Source organism: Lagopus leucura, unplaced genomic scaffold (assembly GCF_019238085.1).
Source record: "Lagopus leucura isolate 7727_CA_CO unplaced genomic scaffold, USGS_WTPT01 Super-Scaffold_100001, whole genome shotgun sequence".
Classification (NCBI taxonomy): Eukaryota; Metazoa; Chordata; class Aves; order Galliformes; family Phasianidae; genus Lagopus; species Lagopus leucura.
The window spans coordinates 98,892,053-98,915,708 of record NW_024962262.1 but is presented as its reverse complement, the minus strand read 5'-3'; the positions used below and the strand labels follow the sequence as shown (position 1 = coordinate 98,915,708).

The window sequence follows — 23,656 nt, the reverse complement described above, 5'->3', positions numbered from 1 at the left end:
CTGTACAGCATTTAGTGAGCCTCCTCACACCACTAGCATCTTTTTCAGCTGGTCCCCTGCTGAGGGTGCTTCAGTCTGGGTGGTCCCGGCTACACCCTGCAGCATTTTTCAGTGTTGTCAGCAGGCTGGAATAGGGTCCTTTCTTCAAAGCTCCTGGCTTTGTTTCCCAGCCTAAGTTACAGAAGGCTTGTGGAAAATGGTTTGGAGGACAAGAGGCAGCGCTGATAATGGGAAACGTCTGTGAAGGATTGGAACATTGGCTTGTAATCCCTGGACAAAACTGCCTCATTCAGAAAAGGGGAGGGGGGGGGGAAAGCATGCAGAACAAAGCTCTTGTTTCACTTTGTGAAACGAACACATGATGTTTTCTCTGGAATGTCTCACTGACAAACAGGACCAGCTTTTCCAGGGACTATGGCTCAGATAAGGCCATAAATGGCTGAAAGGAATTTAGATTCACAGCTAATGTTAATTTGTCGTTTCCAGGGGCAGCACAAACTCAGCCACGCCTTTGACAGATTTGGGTTTCATGAGGAGCAGGGCAGTGTGAAAGGCCTCTTAATACCCTGGCCCCAGAGATTCTCACCAGATCTAGCATATCCCATGTACAGATATGCATGGGGACAGAGCTGATAAAGCACGGCTCCATCCTGCCTAGCATATGTCACCTACCTGTTGAGACAAATGACTTGTTTCCTCCTCAGCTGGGACATGCAACCAAGAGAGGTACCAACAGGAGCCAAAACTGTTAAGGCAGGTGTTCTGTCTTGAGCAAGCCCTTGTGAATCTGTGCCTTTCAGCTGGAACCTGCCTGTCCCCCTTCCCAAGCCCTCTTACAGACCTTTTGTCCTTTCCTTTTGTTCATCTATCACAGCCTGTTGTGCTGCCAGAAAGGAATCTGCCTTCCCCTCTGCCATGTCATCAAACAGTTCAGCAGTCTCTCTGCCGCACTGCAGTGGCCCTGAGAAGGTAGCACAACATCAGAGCTCTCCGTCCCAGTCTTCCAGTTTCTACTCTCCTGGGATAAGTTGTCCAGCTTGCAATGACAACAAATTATCCATTTTGTCTTTTGTCACTAACATTTCCAGTCCAAAAGCTTTTTCTCACGCAGATTGAAATCAATGACCTTTTCTTTTGGATTAGCTTTCTTTACAGCTTTGTGTACAGCTATTTATCCTGTTCTTGCACGTAAAAGGTCTGGCATAAATCCTGACCCACAGGGACAACCTGGCTGCAGCAATTTAAGGCCAACATGTTCGAATGCAGATGTCTGAAGTCAAGCATTTTGCCTGTTTTTAAAACATAATGCAATAGCCTGACTTGCAAGAGCTCAGCAACTACATTTGCCACTTCTGTGGTAAAGCAGAGGGTGCTTATCATCTCCTGGGGAATGATAGCTTGGACTGGAATGATAGCATTGGGCCTCTGTGTGGGGGAAAGTTAAAACCCTTTGGTTTCCACTGCTTAGCCCAGTGCTGGGAGGGGAATGTATGATTTCATAACATTGCTAAGCAATGACAAGAGCTGGTCTCTAGGGTGAGCTGTATTTACTAACACATTGCACATTTTTCTGGCTTAACAGAACAGTTTCTCATTTTATAAGAGTCCTGAGGTAATGTTTGTGTTCTAGATCAGATGCCCAGACTCACCCTGCCAACTCTCAAGCTTTTTCGTGGACAACCAGAACAGCCACCCCAAATCTGTGTCCTGAATACTTCAACTGTCTGTAGTTCAATAAGACTGTGTAGACCTCACTTCCCAATCTCACAGATGCATAGTGACTCACAGAACTGCTGTTCCACACCCAGCCCCAACTGACCCAGGCACAACTCACACGACCCGAATACATCCCATGCAGTGAAATTCCTAAAACATCTTCTAGCAATCATCTCAAGGTCTGCTGAGGTATGGGACAAATAGCTAAACGTGTTTGAGCATGTTCTGTGCTAGCAGGTTGCCCATGCTTTAAGATGAGAAATAGCACCGTTACTCAGAGTGTGGGTGGGAGAACCTTGGAACAGCTGTCCTATGGGCCATAGACCTGACCTGCAAGCGGTTTAGAAGATGTTTTTGTACAAGCATAGTGTAAGGGTAAGGAGCAGTTGGCTACAGGGAGTGAGTTTGAGATTCTCTGACAGTTCTGTAACGGTGTTGAAAGCCAGGACATGCTAAAGCTATTTTTTGAATGAGCTGGGGATACCTTGAAGTTAGGAGACATCCCCAGCCAGAGCTGCTGTGCAGAGGAACCTCTGCACAGACCCCGCAGGTCTCTGAGCTCCCATTTGTCACAACTGGATTGCATGGTGCTGAGACATACAACTACCTCCACACAAGGTCATCCCAGATCTCACTGGGCTCATTAACTTTGCTTCCATACTCTCCCTGCCTGGGACCTGTCTCCACATACTCCAGTATGCTACGTAGAGATCATATTAACACAGACGCTCTGATACCTCAGCTATGGGACATCTGGCACACCTTAATTACCAGCATCCTTATCTGATATCCCTGAGCAAACTGTCCTCCCCAGCAGACTGCTTTCTGAAGAAGCATTGTCCAAAGGCTCTTCCACAGTACCTCCTCTGCTCAGCAATGAAACAACTCTTCAGCTTTAGTTGGAAGCAGAGCTGGAGGGGGTTTTAAATGCTGCAGGGAGGGGAGAAAGTCATGGCTGCAAAAACATGGGAGGAGGGTTAATCAACACATACCCTTGAAAGGCCTTCTGGCTCTTGGCTCTAGTATTTGGTAGGCCAGAGCTGCAAGTTCCACAGCCAAGCCACCAGTGATGATCTTTGGTTGGAGCCTGCTTCTGTACAGTGGGACGGCAGGTATTAGTACCTCTCTGGAGAATTCATCAGGATCTCTCTGTCAAACGTTAAGCTTGCCCCTGTGTGAGAACAGCGTTTTGTAGGTGAGAGAAGTGAACGTGGCTCATGGAAGACCTGTGTTTCATTGCACATTACATTCTAATCGATAGATCAGAATGCGCATCTGAGCTCAAGACATCCCTGGGTTGATTTCCTGCTACACCTATGAGCACAAACACACTGCTGTTTGAGCTAATGGTGAAAGTGCTCTTAATGGTGTGAAGCAGGATTTGCCAGTGGTAAACAACTGTTTGCTGCATAGCAGTAGCTTGCTGGGAATGGTGTGCCTGGGCTTATCGCATGGAAAATGGCAGTCCAGTATGTGACATAGTTCATTGATATAGGAAAGATAAAGCTGCTGAAATTTCATGCTGTTGTAGAAAAGTCCTGGGTTTGACCATATCCCCTTCCAGAAGTGACCTTAGGAATTTCTCTGTAAGCATGTCTGCAAAGTGAGGAAGATAACGGGGAAGAAGTAGAATGAAGTGATGATTGTTTCCTCACTTATGGAGAATAATGTTGTATTTAACAGCATGTGCTGTGAAATGCACACAATATTTGTAGGTATGGAGATGAGTCAGGACTCCATCTTCAAGTGTTTCTCCATGGCAGTACGTATCTGTATGCTGGTTTGTGACGTAGCCTGCACGATGGATGACTTATCTTATCTTGATGCCATTCTCAAGACCTATTTTGCCAGCAACTGTCCACTGCAGTAGAAAAATCTCCTTTTGAGGAAAGATTCCTCACACACAGGTAGGCATTCTCTACCTTGTGTTGTCTCTGTCTTCCCAGGTGCAAGACTTCGTATTTGTTCTTGTTATGTTTCTTAACTGACCATGGTGACCTATCTGATACTTCCTGGGGGGCTACTGTGTCCTATGAGGGTCACTGATACAGGCAAGACGTCTGTGTCAGAAGGTCAGAAAGTCCTTTCACCCTGTTCCAGTAGCTCCAGGCATTTCTGCAGCTTTCTTCAACAACTGTAGAGTCAAAAGCAGGAGCATTTCACTAGATGATGGGGCATTATGGTGAGCGTGGTGAAACATTGGAACAGGTTGCCCAGGGAGGTTGTGGATGCCCCCTCCCTGGAGGCATTCAAGTCCAGGCTGGATGGGGCTTTTGAGCAACCTGGTCTAGTGGGAGGTGTCCCTGCCTATCGCAAGGGAGTTGAAGCTGCATGATCTTCATATGATTCTTTGATCCTTTCTTGCTCTACAACTTGGATCTGAGTGTAATTCAAGTCCAGAAGATGCTAAGAATGGCAGTCATAGTTGACCAAGCTGTGGTCTGGAGCAGTGGCAAACGCTAAGTGGCTGTGTTTACATGGGCTGGACACGGGCATGCTTTCATGCTTTGCATACTGGGTGTGGCTTACCTGGGTGCTAAGTCCTGGGTGAAAAATGTGAGAAAATTATGCCTCTTTTAGGTTAGAAAACCTAATAATTTTTCCTTAAATAAGGGATATCAAGGGTAAAGTCTTAAGGGCCAGGTTGTCAATGGCATTTAGGCATTTTACTGCTCTAGACAATGAAATATCCAAAAGCCCATCAAATGCATTAGCCATTAGTGAATGCATTTTATACAAGTCACTTGGTCAGCTAGTGCCAGACTCGTGTGCCCTTCGGTTGGCAGTGTCCCCAGTAACACCTCCAAAATGCGGACCATCTGCTGAGGGACAGAGGAAAAAACTACAGCACTGAGCTGCATCAGGTCTGCAAAGAAACAGAGCTTTAAGCAATCATAGTAAGTAGACACGCTGCAGCTGAGGCAGGAGCAAAGAATGGAGGAACCACAGTGAGAAAGACAATTACAAGAGCAAAGAAGAGAAGGGAAACAAAACAAAACAAAACAAATGTAAGAACTGTATTTAACAAAATGCAGCCTGGAAGGTCACCAAATTACAGGAAAGTGAAACAGACATAAGAAATAACATCATTTAAAAAAAAAAAAAAAAAGGTGCTTAAATAATTTGTGTCATGTATCCTCACATCACAGTTAACCACAGTTACCTCTTTGTTTTATTTTGGTTAGCAAAGTAGCTCCCTGAGCTAGTCTCTTGGAGTCAAAGAAGCATTAAATCTGATGTAGTTCACCCACGTGTGTATATGTGCTGGAAGTTTATCCCATTTCATCTTATTGCAGTTTGAGAGTCTTACTCACTGTCTCGGTACTGTGGTGAACCTGTGATAATGGGCTTCCTCCACTGCCTCTTCCCAACATTAAGGGTAAGAAGCTGCTTTTTCACTTATGTACCACTCAGTGACTTGAATGGCCATCTAAACACACTGCAGGCATGGTGCTCATTGACTTGAGCTCAGCACTGCAAGGACATTTATCCCTTAGAGCCTCTGTGAATGGCTGTGTGTCTGGTACAGCAGTGGAGAAAGGAGACGTGAGTGATGTGGGTGGTGGGTAGCAATGAAGTAATGTGGAGAGGGTGATATCATGGTATGGGCGAGAGCTTCAGAAGTTATTTATTGGCACAAGTTTAGCTTGGGTTTCCTTAGGAAACGAGGCTTATACGGTCACACTGGGTGTATATGTGTGCACATGCTGTAATGAGGGAGAGGCTGCAGCTTTTGAGTAATCCTTATTAGGCACCGGAGAGCCCAAAGGAGTGATATTTACAATGCCCCAAGAATGCAGAAAGCTTTGGTTTATTAAATGACAAAGAATGTATCCACCCATGTATACTAGCATCAGTCCACGATTCATTTGCTCTACTGAAGCAACAGCTTGTTACCTTATTTTGGTCACACAGCCACTTGGCATACATGTTTGTATCCCAAAATTTGCAATCCTGTACGTAAAACAAAACGTTCGGTATAGAAGTGGTGGTAACTGGGAACTGAGTGTCAGCAGGAATGAAAATATTAATGTACGTAATAGAATAATATCTTTTCCATGGAGCAATGGTTCCCATTTTTTTTGGTCCACCAGAGCACTGCAACCTTCAAAGTCTCAGGCAAGCATCATTCAACCTTATAGAAGAGCTTTTCACTGGAAGAGTTTTATAGTACAACTTTAGTTGTATAGCCAGCAATGATGAATCACCATCTTCAGTACGACCACAGTTCAAAACCAGAACTGTGAATGCATTAGCTAACCCCTTATTCTAGTGCTTCTGGTTCAAACCCCTTCTTGGGGTTCCATCATGAAAGAGCAGTGATTCCTGACAGAATTCTTATTGCTTAGCTAGTACACATTATTCCTTTGCAGTTTACATTTAAAAATGTTAAAAGCAAGTTTGTTGGAACAAAAGCAAACAGTTTATCAGATATGTGGGTAAGCCTGATCTAATGCTACTTGTGAGAATGACTGAATTCAGATGAATCTGCCTATCCAGGGAATCAACCGATTCCAAAACAAAGGTGAGCTTAAAAAAAAAAAAAAGACACTGAGAACCACGCTGCTCAGCATCAGCAGTGGAATAGTTAACATCTCTTAGGCTGGATTTACAGGCCAGTACCACCCTCAGACAAAATCAGAACATGCTGGGGGGGATGCTTTATGAAAGCGTACTCCTAAAATCAAAACAGAGCAAGACCACCAGGCTTGAGTGAGCACAGCGAGAGAGCACAGAGCTAGCCCCATCCAGGATAACTCTTTTCTAGAGCTTGTCCCTTCCAGCAGGGCACTGGGATTATCTCTGGTCCTGGGAGCACATACCAGCACCTCCTACCAGCATCCTCCACAGCACATACTTGCACTCAGGGCACAGCTTTCGGTTACAACCAACCTCAAAACCCAGGGAACAGCCCTTGACAACTGATGTCACTTGCTGTAACAGCAGATATTTCTGTGTTTTAGAATCATAGAATCATTAAAGTTGGAAAAGACCTCTAAGATCAACAAGTCCAAGCCCAAATCATCCCCACCATGCCCACTAACCACATCCCTCAGTGTCACATCTCCAGTTCTGGAATACCTCCAGAGACAATGACCCCACCACATCCGTAGGCATTATTCTGCATAAACATTTTGCGTAGCATATACTGTAGATGATCAAATGCCCTGCAGTAAGAACAGCAGAAGTGATTTGGCCTGTTTGCCCACTTTGAACAGATAAGATGTGAAAGTCACACATTCTGAAGTTCATTTTTTTCTAAAAGCCTTGTTTTTGCACTGAATGTTAACAGACTCCAACAGCCCGTCTTCTTTATTTCCCGAGACTGGCCTGTTTAGGGGTTAAATGAGTGTTCATATATCAAATGCTCCTTGGACATTAAGGATTAGATTTTTGGTTTGAACTAATGAACTCATTGGACTCGATGTTTAAGGCCTTTTCCAACCTGAGTGATTCTGTGATTCGTTTCTGCACCAGGCTCTTCTCCATTGGACAGCCAGTCCGTGCCGCCAGGTCCTGCCCCTGGGCTGGGAACTTCAAGCTAAAGATACTAAGAGGATCACAGGTATTTACATGCAGAGGACCACTGCCAGCCTTTCCAGGTGGGACAGCCCAGCCCACGGCGCTGGCAGACCGCTGTTCCCTCCACTAACGCTGTATGGACACGGACTCTCATAACGACTGTAGACCTCCCCGCGTCCCTGCATAACAGCCTACAGCAACACTCCGGCCCGCCCGAGGTCGGACCAGGCACTCCGCTTCGGGACGAAGCCCACTTCCCCCTCCAGGGGGCCGCCATCCCGCCCCGCCCCGCGGCGCGGTGGCAGCGGGCGGGCCGAGGAGGGGCCGGGCCCGGGGCGGGGGTAGGGGCGGGGGTCGGGCCGGGGGTGGAGCCGCGGGCTGGCGGGTCGGGGCGAGGGGGAGACTTCCCCTTCCCTTGCTGAGCGAGCCGGAGAAGGCGCCTCCGCGACTCCTCGTGCCCCACCGGTGCCGCCAGCCCGCAGCATGGTGAGGGGCCGCCCGGCCAGCCGGCGGGAAGTTTGGCGGTGGCGGCGGTGTCCCCTCCCGACCCGCGCTCACCGCCAGCCCTCCCCGCTCCTCTCTTGCAGATCTGGAAAACTCTCCCGCTGCTCTGTGCCCTGCTGGCCGTCGCCCGGCTGCGAGCGGAGGTAGGCGGGGGCCGGGGCGGGGGGCTCCGCCGGGCTTCTCCCGGGCCGGATGGCGGCGGGGTCGAGGCCGGAGGAGGGGACGGCCGGCGGGACGGGGGTTGCGGGCTGAGAGCGCCGGGCGCGAGCTGGGAGCCCCCTGCCGCTCCGTCTCCCTTTCCTTCTTTCTCTTTCTTTCTTTCTTTCTTTCTTCCTTCTTATTTTTTTTTTTTTTTTTTTTTTCTTTTTTTTTTTTTTTTTTCCCTTCCCCTCGCTTACTGCAATGACCTTTTTCAGGCAGCGAAAGCCATTAGCCCCCAAACTCGTAAACCCAAAGGTCTGTTGACAGAAAATAAACGGTGCCTGAATTCCCGGCACTGCAGGCTCCGTAAAAGTGAGGTCAGGAATAAAATATTCGATAATTGTGGCAGGGAAATGTGGAAGTGATTTGGAGCAAATGAACACAAGCTGGGCCGGGGGGGCGGCCGGGCGTGCTCTGCTCGGCGAAGCGGTCCCGGCGGGGGGGACGGACTGGGGCGGCTTCCCGCGCGCATTTTTTCTCCCTACATATTTCTCCCAGATGGCCGGCCCCGCCCTCCAGCATCGCAGCTTGGCTCCGCGCAAAAATGTATAAACACTTCTGGTTTCCTACAGAGAGTTGCCTTTCTCTGCCTCCCAGCCCCGTGCCGCTCTGCCCGCCTTGTGGCAGGGATGAGGAGCGCCCATTGAAGTCCCCACGAGCGCTGGCCCCGTTCGACTCCCATTGCAGCCCTCAAGGAGACTGAGGGACCAAGCGGTAGGGTGGGCCGGTGTTTTGGCTGCACATACCTTGTCACATTGTAAGGGACTTTCTGCTGTAGGCATGGCATACTAACATAGTCGGTGTTTGTGTGTGCTGTCCTGAAAAAGCCGGAATAAAGCCATAAACAAGCCTTAACTGGTTGTGGTCAGTGTAGTGAAACCTCTGAAGAAAGGAAGTGTCAGTAGTGCTTCCATAAGGTCACAGAATCATTTGAGTTGGAGGAGATCCTTAAAGGGAGTCTAGTCCAACTCTTCTGCAATGAACAGGGACGTCTACAGCTGTGGAGCAGTGACAGGGCTCTGAGTGAAGTGTGTTGCAGTCAGTGATTTGCAGAAATGTGGCAAGGATGTGTCTGGCCTCTAGTTTCTGATTTCACCAGTTGTGTTGACTCAGTTGAAATTTTAGCTGTTTTTCATCTACTATACTCCAGTTGTGAGAATCTAGAAGGTGGCCCAAGTATAATCATGCTAACATTTCCAAACCGTCAGTGTCCTCATTTGCAAACCGAGAGTAAGACAAATGTGAGCTGTTGTGCTCAAAACTTGGTTGTAAAGGCTGGTTGGTGCCTGAGCTGATACATTAATCATAGAATCACAAGGCTGGAAAAGACCTACAAGATCATCTAATCCAACTGTTCTCCCATTACCCTTGCTACCACAAGCCACTAACCCATATCTCATAGCTCCTCATCCAGACGCCTCTTGAACGCTACCAGAGACAGTGACTCCACCACCTCCCTGGGCAGCCATTCCAGTGCCTGACCACTCTCTGAGAGAAAAAGTGACTTGGCTGCTCTCAGAGATGATGATCCGTGTGTCAAAGCCGTGAATGTTTTGGCTCAAGTTCAGAATAACTTTAGAGGGGAGAACCGATGCCTCAAACAACTTTTCTGTTAGGATTCCCTTGCTGCTGGGTGGTGAGCACCAGCTAACTTGCAGGAACTACCACCTGGGATATTGGGACCTTCTTGTTGTCTGAGGAAAGTGGGCTGTGCTTCAAGGTGGGCTGCTCGCATTCAGAGGCACCTTTGGCTGTTAGCCCCCTCTAGATGTTCTTGATTTCACCCCTGTGTCCCTGGCATTTAGCAAGATTCATGTGGTGTTTCCCCTCTCCTAGATTTTGAAAGTGATGGCGCTATTTCTTCTGTTCCTGCTGCAATCTGCACTTAACGCCTTTCAGTATGTTTTGAATATTAACGCTGAGCCTTGAGCTTCTAATCCATTTGTAGGCAAAACCATATCTGAACATTACTGGCTTTTGTTCCAGGGCTCATTTCTACAATGTTAGGTGCATAATTCAAGTCTTGAAAGAAAGAAAGAAATTGCTTCAGTCGATGTTCTTGGCATGACTTTGTGCAGACTGGAAAATCTGAGACATGCCAAAATGTGGGAGCTTTTCTTGGCCCAGTTCAGTAATAGTCACAAGAGCAATAGATGGTGAACTGTGTGCCTCGGCCAGAGGCCAGCCACCAGCCCCAAGCGGTGTGTTGTGTGTCTCTCTTCCTGGGTCATACTGTCAGAGGAGGCCATTTGCTGGTATCAGTGGGGTCCTGTGGATGTGAGGCAGTTGTGTTCTCAGCTGGGTCTTTAGTGAGCAGACAGTGATCTGAGGGAATCATCCATCACAACAGAGGAAAAGGGAGAGGCTCAGAATGTCTGATGAATGCATTGCAGGTGAATCGGTAGGGCTGTAACGCAATCGATCAGGCGTTTCCTGCTGGAGCAGTTACCGAGTTAGTGCTGGAAAGGAGTCTGCTCACTGTTGAACTGGGCCCGGGAGGTCTGTAGGTTGGTGTGTGGGAACACCATGCTTACACCGGTGTCATCATACGTCCCATCAGGATACTTGCTTTTCAGCGTGAATTTTAAATGTTAATGATGAGATTTATGCCAGTATGGGTATATTGATGCAAGCTGTGGGTGGACGTTTGCCTGTTTGCTATTCATTCAGATTAATACCTAAGACCTGTAGCTACTCCCCTGACCTATCCTTAAACCATTTCTGGCCGAATGAGACTGCCTTTGGAAGGCATTCTGTAAACAGTGTGAGTTGATTTAGCTCACTTTGGCCAGAAATGACTGGAGGAGGCGGTCTAGAGGATCTCTTGTCACGAGAAGATCTACTGACAGATCTGAGGGGTTACAACCCCCAGGCAGCACAGTGATGACAAGCATTTGGGACCAGATTTATAACCTTTTCTAATAGTGCGCGCTGCAAACACTGCACATCTGTTGTAACCCTGGGATTAATTTTTTCACCCCACCTCCTTTTCCCTCTGTATAATCTTTCCACACGAAAAGCTGAAAAGAGGTGTTGGAGGGCAGAAAAGACCAAGTTTCCAGCCAAGTTCTGTTTGTGTAACTCACCTGAGCTCTTCCTCTTCATCCAGCTTGACTCCTGTACATAACGACAACCACACTCCCCTCCCTCCAGGGTCCTGTGTCACTCTTCCAGCACAGAGCCTCTGTGCCCTGCAGATATGGGGCTGGTTGTTCAGCTGGTCTCCATAAAGCTGGGTGTGCTTCCTCCCATTGGGCTGCTTGCAGGGCCTGGCCAGCACCAACAGCTTGCTTTCATTACGCTTTTCCCACGTTCTTGCACTGATGGAAACGAAAAAACTGCTGTCTTAATAAATTACGCTTAATGAATTACAGCCGAGATCCTGGTGTACTTGCATAGCTCTAGGACAAAGCTGTAATTTGGACCTCAAGCTATTGTTTTAAGAAATGTCTGTTTCCCTCTGGAATTTATTAGTAAAGGCTCTGCGATAGGGCAGTGGAAAGAAAGGGTGCTTCTAAGGTTTTTAATGGGTGTGCTGTGGATGATTTGAGAGCTTGGGTGCTGGCAGATAAAGCACATAGTTCATTTAGGACACCTCGTGTTGAACTCCCTGGCCAGATGCCTCATGTTTCTTTCTACAGGGACCATAACCTCTGAGCAGCAGCATCTGTGGTGCAAGCTGTGACACAGGAGTGATGTGCAGTGCTCAGGTGCATGTGACGCCCTGATGCTGCTCTGCAGATGGAGCTGTAGTTTGCCATTGGTCTTGAGCTGCTTTCTGCAAATTCACTGTGGTTGAGTGAATGACTTTATCTGCCAAGGTGCAAATTCCTTGCTGGTAATTAACATAAGGCTGGCTGAAAGGCTTTTCTTGCCTGTTGCGTTCTCCAGCTGCTGTTATTGGTACAGCTGCGTGCCCATCAGGAGGCATGGGGGCACCTTTGATCTTTCTTGCATGGTATTACATGAGCTGAGGAATGTTTCTCTTTGTGCAGAAGAGAGTTTATGACAAACCTCAGCCAGATGAGTTCTTCAGGCTCACGAGACTCATGTTAACTAGGCTGCTTTAGCTCACACATCCTGTAAGTTAAACGAGATGGGTTCTCACAAGTGCCTCATATAGCTGGGTTGCAGCATCTGCCTTCACAGAGGTGTCAGCTTCTGCTGCACTGACATGTCTGAGCTACACTGTGAATAACCAGCACCTCTCTGGACAGATTAATCCCTCAAATCATTGTCTCCAAGCTTAGCAGAAGAAAAGACTGGAATGCTGTTATGCTGTGAAGCACCTTACAGAGCCAGCTCTGCGTGGCAGACACTGGGATATATACGTCAGCTTTCCCAGAGGTTGCAGATTCTGCCACAGTTGGTGTATTAGGTTAGGTATGAACTTGTTAGAGCAGGGGCTTGTTTGCTCATGCTCTGTGGGGCTCTGATTGCAACTTCTAGGCATCATTGGTCTAAAGAAACAAATGGCAAATGAACTGCCCTGGAGGCTTCAGTGCTGTGTTTAAGCACAGATAAATGCTGCATGAGCAGTGACTGCATAGCATTTTCTTTCTGCTTGCTTTGAAATGTGCTCCAGTTTGGTGAGCAGCTCCTTTCGTTCCAGTACACACTGGGCTGAAGACACCAGTTGGCAGTTACCTAAGATTACATCTGTTCTCTGCCATGTAAACTGGCCATCCAGAATTATCTATGAAATCTTATTGTCTGCTCTAACCTGAGATCTCATTGGTTACACCATGTTTCTCCCATTTTAACAGTGTTATCTATAGTTGCTTGGGACAGTGCCCTTAGATCCAGGTTTCCCGTGGTAATGATGGAAAGCAAGCTTTGTGCTCCAGTGTGCATGTGTGGGATTTCTTGAGACAGCACCCCTTGTGAAGCGCATCAAAGGGAATATAATCTCAAAAAATTCTGGAGGCTCCTTTTGGGTAAACAGGCTTGGAAGGAACGAGAGGTTTGGTGTGGATGACTGAATAGGTGGGGATTTGGTATCTTATTAGCTCAGCTGTAGGTGGATCGTGTTTCCACTGTTTGACACATAAATACACGTTTTGGCAGAAGAAACTAACTGCTGCTTGAAGGCTGTTAGTCTTACTGGGTGCTCATTTCCCTGTACTTTTGAGGAAAAGGAACATATGAATATGAAGGAGACAGAAAGACTTGTTGGAGCTCTCCTCTGTATGGCTGTCACAGGGCAGATCCCTGTGTAGAGTTTCTCATGGCTGTGCTCTGCCAGCTGCTGTCCCAGAGATGAAACTCCACCTGCTTTCTCTTGATACTGTCATACTATGTGATGGACATAGACAAGATCAAGAGGCCTGAGATGAATGGATGCTGGTGGAGCTTTCCCTCCTTATTTCTTAATTGATTTTTCCTCACAGTGAAAGATTGCAAGAAATAATGATAGCTTCAGAAGTTACCTACAGCCAGAGACAACTTCTTTGGTTCTTTATCTGTGAGGGGACCTAGGGAGGTAGTAAAAAGACTTGCTGCAGCAGTACCTGTGGTGGAACCGAGAGACGAGCCTGGTACTGTCCTCAAGCCTTTCCAGTCTGGGAAGGGGAGAATCACAGAATATCGTAAGTTGGAGGTGATCCATAATGATTGAGTCCAACTCTTAGCTCTACATAGGACCACCCAAAAATCAGACCATAAGAAGAGAAAAGGGAGTTAAAGCCTTGGATGACAGGTGAGCGGGAGTGGAGTGACAGGATGGGCCAGCAAAGCTGTTAGCCTCTGCTGGAGGCACATCCTGACTAAGAAGCCCTCAGCCTTAGAGCCACAGGGCCAGGTTTGGTTCTGGAGCTTGTTGCTGTTTTCCAACAAGGAATTGATCTCTAGCACAGTGCCTGTGGGGCCCCTGTGTGCTGGAGCAGCCCCTGCCATTTCAGCACTGGTAATCGTAGCCTGGAGCCAAGAGCTTTCTTTCCTTCTGCATGATGTAATGTTTCACATATGTACTCTTTGCTGCTCAGGGACTTTCTTTTTCCTCTTGTGTTTTGGCCACTTTTTCATGTTTATGTTTGAGGAAGCTGACATACGAGGGATTGGAATTACTGTCTCGTTTCCTATATGCAGGAAGAAGAGAGTGCCTCAGGGGATTTTTATTATGTCTGGATCGTTTAGTTGTCTGGGTGAGTAAAATTCCTCAGGGATAACCGGAAAAGGTTGTGACCCAGCTCCACTCTGCAGCACACTCATTCAAACCCAGAAGGCTGGAAGATTGAGGTGGCAGGAGACCAAACGCTCACATCTGAGGCTGAGGCGTGAACTTGGCAGAAAAGCCCTGGTGTTCCCGGCTGAGGATGGCATGCTCACTCTGTGTCAGGGAAAAATTCTGGGCTGTTCCAGCCCCCAGGTAACAAACACTGAGTGATGTCCACCTCATCTTCCTCAATTGATACCCCTTATCTGGCACCACTGTGGTGACTGAGGCACAGTTTCTGGTGGAGATCCGTTCTGCTGTCCCCAGGACTAGGGACAGAATGCACTGGTAGAGAATGATGTGACAGTGAGTAGGGTGAGGAAGGAGTACTATTTTTCTGTTGTTTGTTTTAAATTACCTGATTTATGCCCTGCCCACAATTAAAGCCTTGCACACATGCTTGCAGATGTTATTCCCTGCAGTCCAAGCTGGAGCAGTTAGTGCTTTCAGAGGTGCTCTTTTGGGATCCTTTATAGCACTCGTAGAACAGACTGATTCTTCCACATAGTATTGCTGTCTGCCCTAGGATTAGTTGCTGCTTGTACAACCCAAAGCCATTAGTGTCTTGCAAATCCAGTCTTACACATCCCTGCTATGTGATGTCCCCTTCCTGTTCTGTGAAAAATGATACCGTGCTCTGGAGTATCTCAAAGTCACTAAGTTTATCTTGATGCTCCTTTTCCACGAACAAGCAGACCATTAATCTTGTTGTTCTGTCCCAGCAGTCCTAATTGTGCCCTGTGCTTGGTGATAATCAGTGCCTCCCCTGTGTGGTTGCACATAGATAGCAGGTTGATGGGGCCCCTGTGCTCTGTGCTGGGCCCATCTCTTTTCATCTCCTCCTAGCTCCCTTCCTCCTGTCAAAGCAGAACATTCTTCCCTGGCTGCCTGAAGAAACAGAGCTTTATGTGATTTTTATTCTCTGTGTACTGGCGCCTTTGAACCTCCTCAAATAACTTCTAAGCACAACTGCCAGTTTCAGCCATGTTTAGCAAAAGAGATCAGGTTCCTACGAGGTACTGTGTTCCTTTCTGTTTTGTAAAAATAAAGATTGGTAGGGTAGAAAGACTCTTTCACTGCCCTTTCCAAGGGAAAAGCTCCAATGTGAGCTCACCTTTCACTGTGGACATGAGGGGCATTTCATGAGCATTCCCCTTTGGGTGGAGTTTGTACCTTAGTCATTGAATACAATTGGCCTCTAGAGATGAATTTGTAGGAAACACCTTGGAGAACAGCTTCTTGTAGCTGTTCTTTGCACTTTGTGGTTTAACCTTCACTCTTTGACTTTTCATTGCTGCAAAATTGTGTTGTGGAGGAAACTGAGTCTACATGTGCTTCATTGGGGAGCACAGGATGTGGTTTGTTACCTGATGCATGCGTATGCATGTACATACATACAGAGAACCAACCTTTTTGTAGGGTAACTTGCCAATAACTCCAGCAACCAAGACCTGGGATGGGAGAGCAGAGCGAAATTTGCAATTGATGCAGGTTCCTTCTGGATTTCTGATTTTCATGGGTGAATGCTGAGTCTGGCAGTAGTATGTATGTAGCCCTAAACTGTATGGTGTCACTGCAGTGCCTGGGGCTGCTTCTGACTTGGTGCATGGGAAAGCTGAGGGGATGGGAGAACAGCTGGGCATGAATGCGTCCTCGCAAATCGTTGCCAAGCTGCTCTGCAGTGCAGCTGCCTATATCCAGGGGCTGGGGTAAGTTAGGATGTCCTAGCTGTAGCCACAAGGTCAGTGATAAACTAGCATTAAACATACAAAACTGTTTGCTTTTTTTCCCAGATCATTGCTTATTTGCTGTAGAGGGTTGGTGGGGGACAGATTAAAGACGTTTCTGAGCAGATGTGGTTCAGAGCCTATGGCATAAGTAGAATGCAAACAGCTCTCTCCAGGTCTGTTTGTTCTTGCTGCTACCATCACACCATGATTTATACACAGGCTTTGGGCAAAGCATCTAATTCCTCTGAACTGCAGTGTTCACATCTGTAAAATAGGAGTAGCAGCTGTGCTGTGCCTCACAGAAAGGTTTATGAGGCTGAATGCATTCCTCTTAAGAAAAGTTTAAAGCTCTCAGTTGGAAGATGCGGCTGGCATTGCAGAGCATTATTACCCTTATCAACAACAGTAGCGATAGCCAGGAAGATGGAGACAGTGTTTGGAGCAGAACTGTCAACAAGTAGTTCATTGACAGGCAGTAATGATGAGCCTTTGGCAGGGTAAGCAAGGGCTCCCTGTAGCCACACAGTGTGGATGAGCCTGGGCTCTGGCACAAGGCATGCTTGCCTGCTGCTCCTGACTGGTCTGTAGGACACTGATGAGAGAGAGGAGATGGGTTAGTGATTTCCATTGGTTGTCATGGCAACTAATGGAAATCACTTTTTTTTTTTTCCTTTGTCTGTCATATATGAAGGTGTTTGTTAAAAGAACTAGGAAACATATTTGTCTGTTTCTTTTTAATATTAACTGCTGACTTCTGATCTTAATCAGTATGTTATCTCTGTTTTTCTCGGGAAGCTATGAGAGTTTTTGCACTGGGGATGAAGACTGGGAGCAGGTAGCAGCTGGGCAGCTGGGCCTCTTCTCGAGGCTGTTCTGCAAGGCTCCCCCATAAGCATCTGTTCACGAAACAGTGAGGTGCCCAAAGTTGCAGGTAGGGTGAGTGCTGTTTGCCATGGGAGTGGATGATCAGCTACTCTAACAAGTTTCAGGCTGGATGAACAGGGAATAATAATGACAGTTTATCAGCCGGTGAGCTGTCAAGCTTACTGACGCGGTGAGGATAAAGAGCTTCGAGAATTCCAGATTATAGGTCAGGATGAAACTCAACTTAGTAATGTCTCTGTTTTGTGTAAACAACAGCATATCTTGTCACTAAAAATATGGCTGTCTACCAACTCTACTGATGCTAAAAGGAGCAATTTTTCCCTGTTGATTAGTAGGTGATAAGGCCATAAGGAGCTATTATGCTTTGCATCTTCTGTCCTCTTGCCTAATGCAGCCCATATATCCAGTCTTGTGATTAATTCCATTTGCTCTGGACTCTAACGCATGTCCTGTAATACATCTAGTCTTGATTAAGTAATTACCACAAATGGAAAATACCACTGCGTTTGGCATGTTGTTGCAGTGGTTAATTATCCTCATGCTGTTGCACCTCATTTCTAGCTTCTAGTTGTCTAGTTTTGATCTGTGGGTGGTGACAGAAGAGATCTTTTGTACCATGTGAGTATTCCCCATTAGTAAAAGCGTGATCTGCAGCGAAGATTGGTCCCGCTCTTGCCTTTGGAAAGCCGAACTGTCCCCCTGTGCAGGACCACAGATAGAATCATAGGCTCATTAAGGTTGGAAAAGACCTCTGTGATCTTGTATTCCAACCACAAACCCATCCCCAATGTGCCCACTAAGCCATCTCCCTCAGTACCACATCTACGTGTTTTCTAAACACCTCTGGGGATGGTGACTCCACCTCTTATCTGGGCAGCCCATTCCAGTGCCTCACCACTCTTCCTGAGAAGACATTTTTCCCATACCCAGCCTGAACCTCCCCTGGCACAACCTGAGGTCATTCCCTCTTTCCTTATTACTGTTACCTGAAAGAAGAGGCTGACCCCCCCACCTTGCCACCGCCTTCGTTCAGGGAGTTACAGACAGCAGTAACATTTTCCCTGGGCCTCCTCTTCTTCAGACTAAACAATCCCTGTTCCCTTAGCTGTTCCTCATAAAACCTGTGCTGTAGACTCCTAACCAGCTCAGATGCCCTCCTCTTGAGATGCTCCGGGGCCTCAATATCTTTCTGGCAGTGAGGGGTCCAGATCTGAACATAATGCTTGAGATGTTGCCTCACCAATGCTGAGCACAGATGGATGATTACCTGTTTGCTCCTGCTAGCTACACTCTTCTAGAGCATCTGCTGAGGGTGCATTCAGTTCCCTTGTTCGGATCATTTAATAAAGATATTAAAGAGGACTGACTGCAGAAGATGGTTCCCTGGGTCTGCACAGACCCCTTTCCTAGCCCTTTCATGCTGCCTGTGGAGTGCTTGCTCCTGCCTTGTGGTAACAGGGCATCTCCACATCTGTACAGCCATGGGCAATGCAAATTGTACAAAGAAGAGCAAGAAATCCAGCAGCACAACTTTATTTAGGTTGAGAGAGTTCATGCTTGTTAACCTCAGAAAGTTGGGATGGCCACATTAGCTGCTGACAGGTGAGGCATAGGCCCAGCAGCAAGGGAAGGCTGCACTCACATACCTCAGCAGATCAGCTCTGGTTTGCTGTTCTGGGGCCTCAGAGCTGTAAAAGACTGCATTACTGGCATCAGTGTCTCCGTGCAAGCAAACAGAGCACTATAAGGTCCCTTGTGGATGCCAGCGTGTTCTTTGTTTCTCTGCTTAGTGCACTGTTTCTTACAGCTAGATAAGCACTGATGGGAGGAACTACTCTCCCTGGTGCTGGAGGGTGTGTCTATTTATGGATGCAACTTGGTTTGGTTCACATGTGGTCATTGGTCCTGGGACTGAGGGGTGCAGCAAGCAAGCTGTTTGCCCTGCTTTAGAAATCTCAAGCTGTTACCAGCAATTCTGACCCAAACTGGCTACATTCAGAGGTGGAGACAGCCAGCTTTCTTGCTGTTTGCTCCACCCTTCTAAGAAAATGATTTTCTAGCCAGCTAACAATACAGGAATTTCTTCCAAGAATGAATCTTGCTTGCTTGCTGTCCCAAGGGCATGGGTTCTGTTCCGAGATGTGCTTGTACAGGGCTTGGCACAAACTGGGCTGCATCTTGACCTGGGCCTTGGGACACTTTGGTACTTTAAGTGTGTAATTAAAGATTCAGATGTGTTTTTTTTGTTGCTCCAGTGTTGTCTTTAAATATGGGTGTTTGCAGTCTTTCTCTTCTCTGAAAGAAAGTAGAAAGTTCTGTGCATTTCTTGTTCTTGAGTCCTTTCCAGTTCACATCTCAGGAAGGCTGAGTACACAGGGGTGCAGGTTTGTGCTTCCAGGTTTGTGCAGGAACCTTTCTGTGAGGCATTCAAAGAGAGCTCATGCACTTTTTCTGTGGGCAGACTGATTGGAACTTTTTTTGATTTTAGTAGCTGATGGGAGGTGAGAGGAGATAGTTTGCTTGTCTTTTCATTCTATGTTCTGCCTTCAGCTCAAAGCCCATTTTGTAATCAAAGCTACAAACTCCTGCGTACCCCAGGGCTGTGGTTTTTAAACTCAGAGCCAAATATTCTTGTGACGTACACCTGAAAGAGAGGCTTCACTGTGGGTGCTGTGGAAAAAGGTGAGCAGCTCCCATGCTGTGGCTACGGCTCCCTCCTCCACCTCCTCTATTCTGGCTTCTGTGCCACCAGGCAACTGAAAACTGAACCATACTCCAAAAAACAAAAAACAAAAAAAACAACAAAAAGCCACCAGCTGATGCAGGGAGGGATAATCTCTCAGCTTTTCATTCATTGTCCCTGCACAGGCTGAGCTCAGGGAGGGGAAAGGGCCAGACCACCTATGCAGCCATGGCTGGAGACTATCTCAGGACACAAAGCTGAGACTTAAGGCAGGATATGGGTGCTCTCCTCTTGGGTTCTGTCTGATCCCTGCATCCAGTGGATGCTCCATCTCTCCGCCCCATCACAGGGCTGAGCTCACTGGGTCGTGGCAGATGGGTCGCAGCGCGAGGCTTGAAGGCTGTATGAGAGGAGGAATACAGGAGGTGCTTTCTGCCCTGCCCCATCCCCTGCTACCCTCAGGAGAGAGGCCCCTTCACTGGCCAGTCCTTCCCTTTGAAACACGGAGTGTTGACTCTTTCTTAGCAGAGTGCTGTCCTGATTATGTCCCCTCACACCAAAACTATGTCTTTTTGTGAGAAGTGGTGGCTCTGGATCAGGGCTGTACTTAGGCTTCTGGACAGTGCAGGGCTATGGGGCTATGACCCTCCACCCACCCCACCGCTATCCATCCTGCTTATCTTCTTTTACAGTCAGTGCTCTGCATTGGGTTTTAAAGAATGTGTGTACAGCTGTCTTGGCTTTTAACAACTAGGGCTTCTAATTTAGCCAAGTGGGTGTTCACACAGTAAGCACCAGAAGTCACAAGTTTGTTCCTTCCTGCATCAGACCCATTCTGCAGCGTTATGTGTTCCTAAGTGTTTGCTGAAAGCAGTAGAATGTCTTGGGGAGAAGTGCCTGTGTTTGCTTCATTATTTTTTATGAGATTTAGCTGTTAAAATTTAGGCACGCTGTGTACTGCCAGCAGCTATCCCAGTGGTAATTTAGGCTGATCCCTCTGCAGCTGCATGGTTTCCAACAGAGAAGGAAGAAGGGGGGAAATGACAATGTCTTGGCTGAGACAAAGGTACAAAACTCAGGTGATATGAAGAAATGCAGTAAATTCCATGCATGGACCATGTAGGACTATGTCTCACGGGCTGTTGCTCAGTGTGTTATAAGGAGGGGAAGAAATTACAAGATTTAATGGGGCATTGATTCAACTGAAGGAGCAGGGTCGCTATGATAGAGCTGTCCTGACATCCTGGTGCTTTGGAGGATATGAGGCTCCTGAAAGTCATTAGTGTGGGCTGTCACAAAGGGCTTAGATTTGCATGTCGTAGAGGATTAAACTTGGGGCAGCTGAGGTGCTTAGTGATCATAGATGCCTGCTCCTTCATTTGGCTGGAATTGCCATCATGCAGCAGGAATAGCTGGGCAGGTTGCAAGGTGTGAATTGACAGAGTAAATTTGGCTTTACTGTGGGAGAGGAAACAGTAAGCAATGACAGGCCAGGTGCTGCTTCACCACCTTTTGGCTGTTCCTGCTGTAGAGTGAGTGTTTGCTCTTGGAGGGGAGATGCAAGCAGCCAGAAACAGTGTCCCTTTTATATACTTCATTTGAGTCTGTTGCTGCACCCTGAGCTTGATGCTGCTGACTGTGATGTGAAAGGCTTCTCGTATTGCAGTCCCTTACAAGAGGCTGAAACTAATCTGTGTGTGTTTCATGGAGTTAAGTGCAAGAGCAAGCAATGCTTGCTATTGGTAAGGATTTGGTGGTTCCTATGGTAAGTGAGAATTAGTGTCAAGTCTCCAAGAGGGAAAAGCTGTTACAGATCATCACAGATGCGATACCCGCATGTGTTCACTGTAAGATACTTGGCCCTTTTTGTTCAGGGCTGTTTTCTTCTGGGTTGTTGAAATGACTCACATTTTACAAGTGCTGGAGCACTTAGAGGAAAAGAAAGGATGTGCAGTCAGCAGTTGGATTGGCAGAGGTTGTCTAAAGATGGTAAGGTAATGTGAATTCTAGCAAATCGTTCACTGCAGGCTACAGTTATTTACCTTACTTTGCTATTGCCGTAGGCTAAAGGTGCACATGCATGCCATCCTTCAGCTCAGTGGGATGACTTTTAGAGCTGGTATGTTAAAAGCTGCCAGCATGTTGGGTACACTTCAAAATCTCTACACCTTCACACTGTCTGGGCACTTGGAAAGGAAAGACTGGGAGATATGGCAGCTTTTATCCTAGGAGAGCTGTAAGACCTGCAATGAGGAGCTGTTTGCCCTCCTTTGGGTAGAGGTGGTTTGTTTGTTTTCCATTTTTTATTTTACACTAAGCTAGCCCAAGTTGTTGGAGATCCAAAAAGTTTTCTTCAGAAAACCAATCAAGAGATTCTACTCAAAAACTGAAAGGCGGAGTTGTGTTACCAAATGTTTCATTGCACAGCATTAGACTTCCCATAATTGCAACACCCCAGGGTGTCCTGCAGTATATCCTCATGTTTATCATGACTTAGTACATTATTATAACATCAGTAATGCTTATGAAATCACATGTAGGGGAAAACAGATCGTGCTGTATTTGTTTCCTACAGCCTGTACATTTGTACAAGTAGCATCTAGTGTAACTTTAAGCACAGCCAGTGCAGTATCAAGTGCATGAGAATAATGGCTACACATACGTGATGAGTCTACTTAAGCAATTTGTTCTCAGTGTTCAAAAGGCTGCCATGGATTTCCTGGTGTGCTTGAGTCAAAGCCAGCTCTAGGAACACATTTTAATAAATGCTCTGGGTGTGTAGATTTCCTGGGTTTTCTAAAATCTGTGTTGAAAAAGAAAAGCTTTTGTCCCTTCTGAGTTTCCTATCTTAACTTCTTTCTATGCATACCATTTTACCACTGAAATCTCTCCTGTGCACAGGAGAAGAGGGTCTGGTTACTTTAGGAAAAGGAAGGTGCTCCTTTCTCTTACAGGGAGTCAGGACTTCTGGGAATGTGATCATCGTGGCAACTCCTGCAGACCTGTTTTTACCAGCAGCTCTCTTCCCCTGGTACAAGCAGTAGGTAGCCAAACCAGTCTTTCACACAGCAAAGGACTCTAAATCGAGGCACAGCAGTGATTTCTTTAGAAGAAGCATTTTTCATTAGCCCTTCAGCCCTTTCACGTACCCATTTTCTTCCAAGCTGCTCGCAGCTAGGGAGACATTTTGTTCAATTCCTGTCTGTTCTTTACCTCTCTGGATACGTGGCTGCAAGTCTGTGATCTTGCTGAAAACCCATGATCATCAGCAGCTCGGGCTAGTACACTGGGCTGTGAGCTGCAGCAGCTGAGGCACAAGTGTGTTTTTCTTCTGCTGACTTTATTAGAGGAGCAATAAATTCTTCTAGGTTGGCAAGGTGGACAGCCAAGGCTGGCAGACAGCTGTGAAAGCTAACGTCTTCCACTTGGATTTGCCAGAGTCTGCCTTCTGAAGCCCTTAGTCTGCTTCGGTTGTACATCCCTGAGAGTTCATTTTTCCTTTTGGAAGTAATGGCAAAGATCCATTTGTCTTCCCTGGATGCTGCACAGCGTGCAGTCTTGCTGGGACATCTTTCATGTCCATGCTGCAGCCCTGGCTGTGCAAGGCTGCCTGACCCTGTGCACTCTGCTAACAGTGCAGAGCAAGCTGAGGCTCTCCTGCTCTTAGCTGAAATAGCAAAAATTGTGTCACCTTTTTTCTCAGTTATGTTCATTAAAAGGGAAATTTTCTGTTGAATACCAAAATTGTTTACACTGCATTAAAGCAAGGGAAACTCACCAAATATTTTGTGCTTGTTTAACTTAAAATACATCCACACTCAGTGTTCTCCCCCTGCCTTTGACATGATTTTGACATAAAGCATGCAGAACACCAGGTTTCAGCCTGCCACGAATGAAATGTCTGTACAGTTCCACAAACAAAGGGTTCTTAGAGGAACATCAACTCTGCCATTTCTCTATCACTGGTGTGAAGGAAGAACCTGACTGCTGAGATCTTCTTGTGGATCTAAGTGCCCCAGGATATTACCAGGATGATATTTTCAGGCTGTGTCACACAGATACTGTGGGCTGGGTTTCCTGCAAGGCTGAAGACTTTTCTTCCCTTCCAGATTTCTGTGTGTTTTCAGCATCACTGAGTGCTAGGCTGTTCGGGGGGAAGGTCAGCCCTGGCCAAAGAACCAGAGCATTTCTAATGAGTTT

The 23,656-nt window shown here is 46.9% G+C and overlaps 1 protein-coding gene across 1 annotated transcript in view; it reads left to right on the top strand.

The window, feature by feature from the left end:
• The first annotated feature begins 7,606 nt into the window (after positions 1-7,606).
• FSTL1 (follistatin like 1) overlaps positions 7,607-23,656 on the top strand; it is a 43,205-nt gene continuing 27,155 nt past the window's right edge. Inside the window, exons 1-2 of the mRNA XM_042867923.1 lie at positions 7,607-7,725; positions 7,827-7,886. Coding sequence (XP_042723857.1) covers positions 7,723-7,725; positions 7,827-7,886 — 63 coding nt within the window. The 5' untranslated portion in view covers positions 7,607-7,722. The remainder of the gene's footprint in view (positions 7,726-7,826; positions 7,887-23,656) is intronic.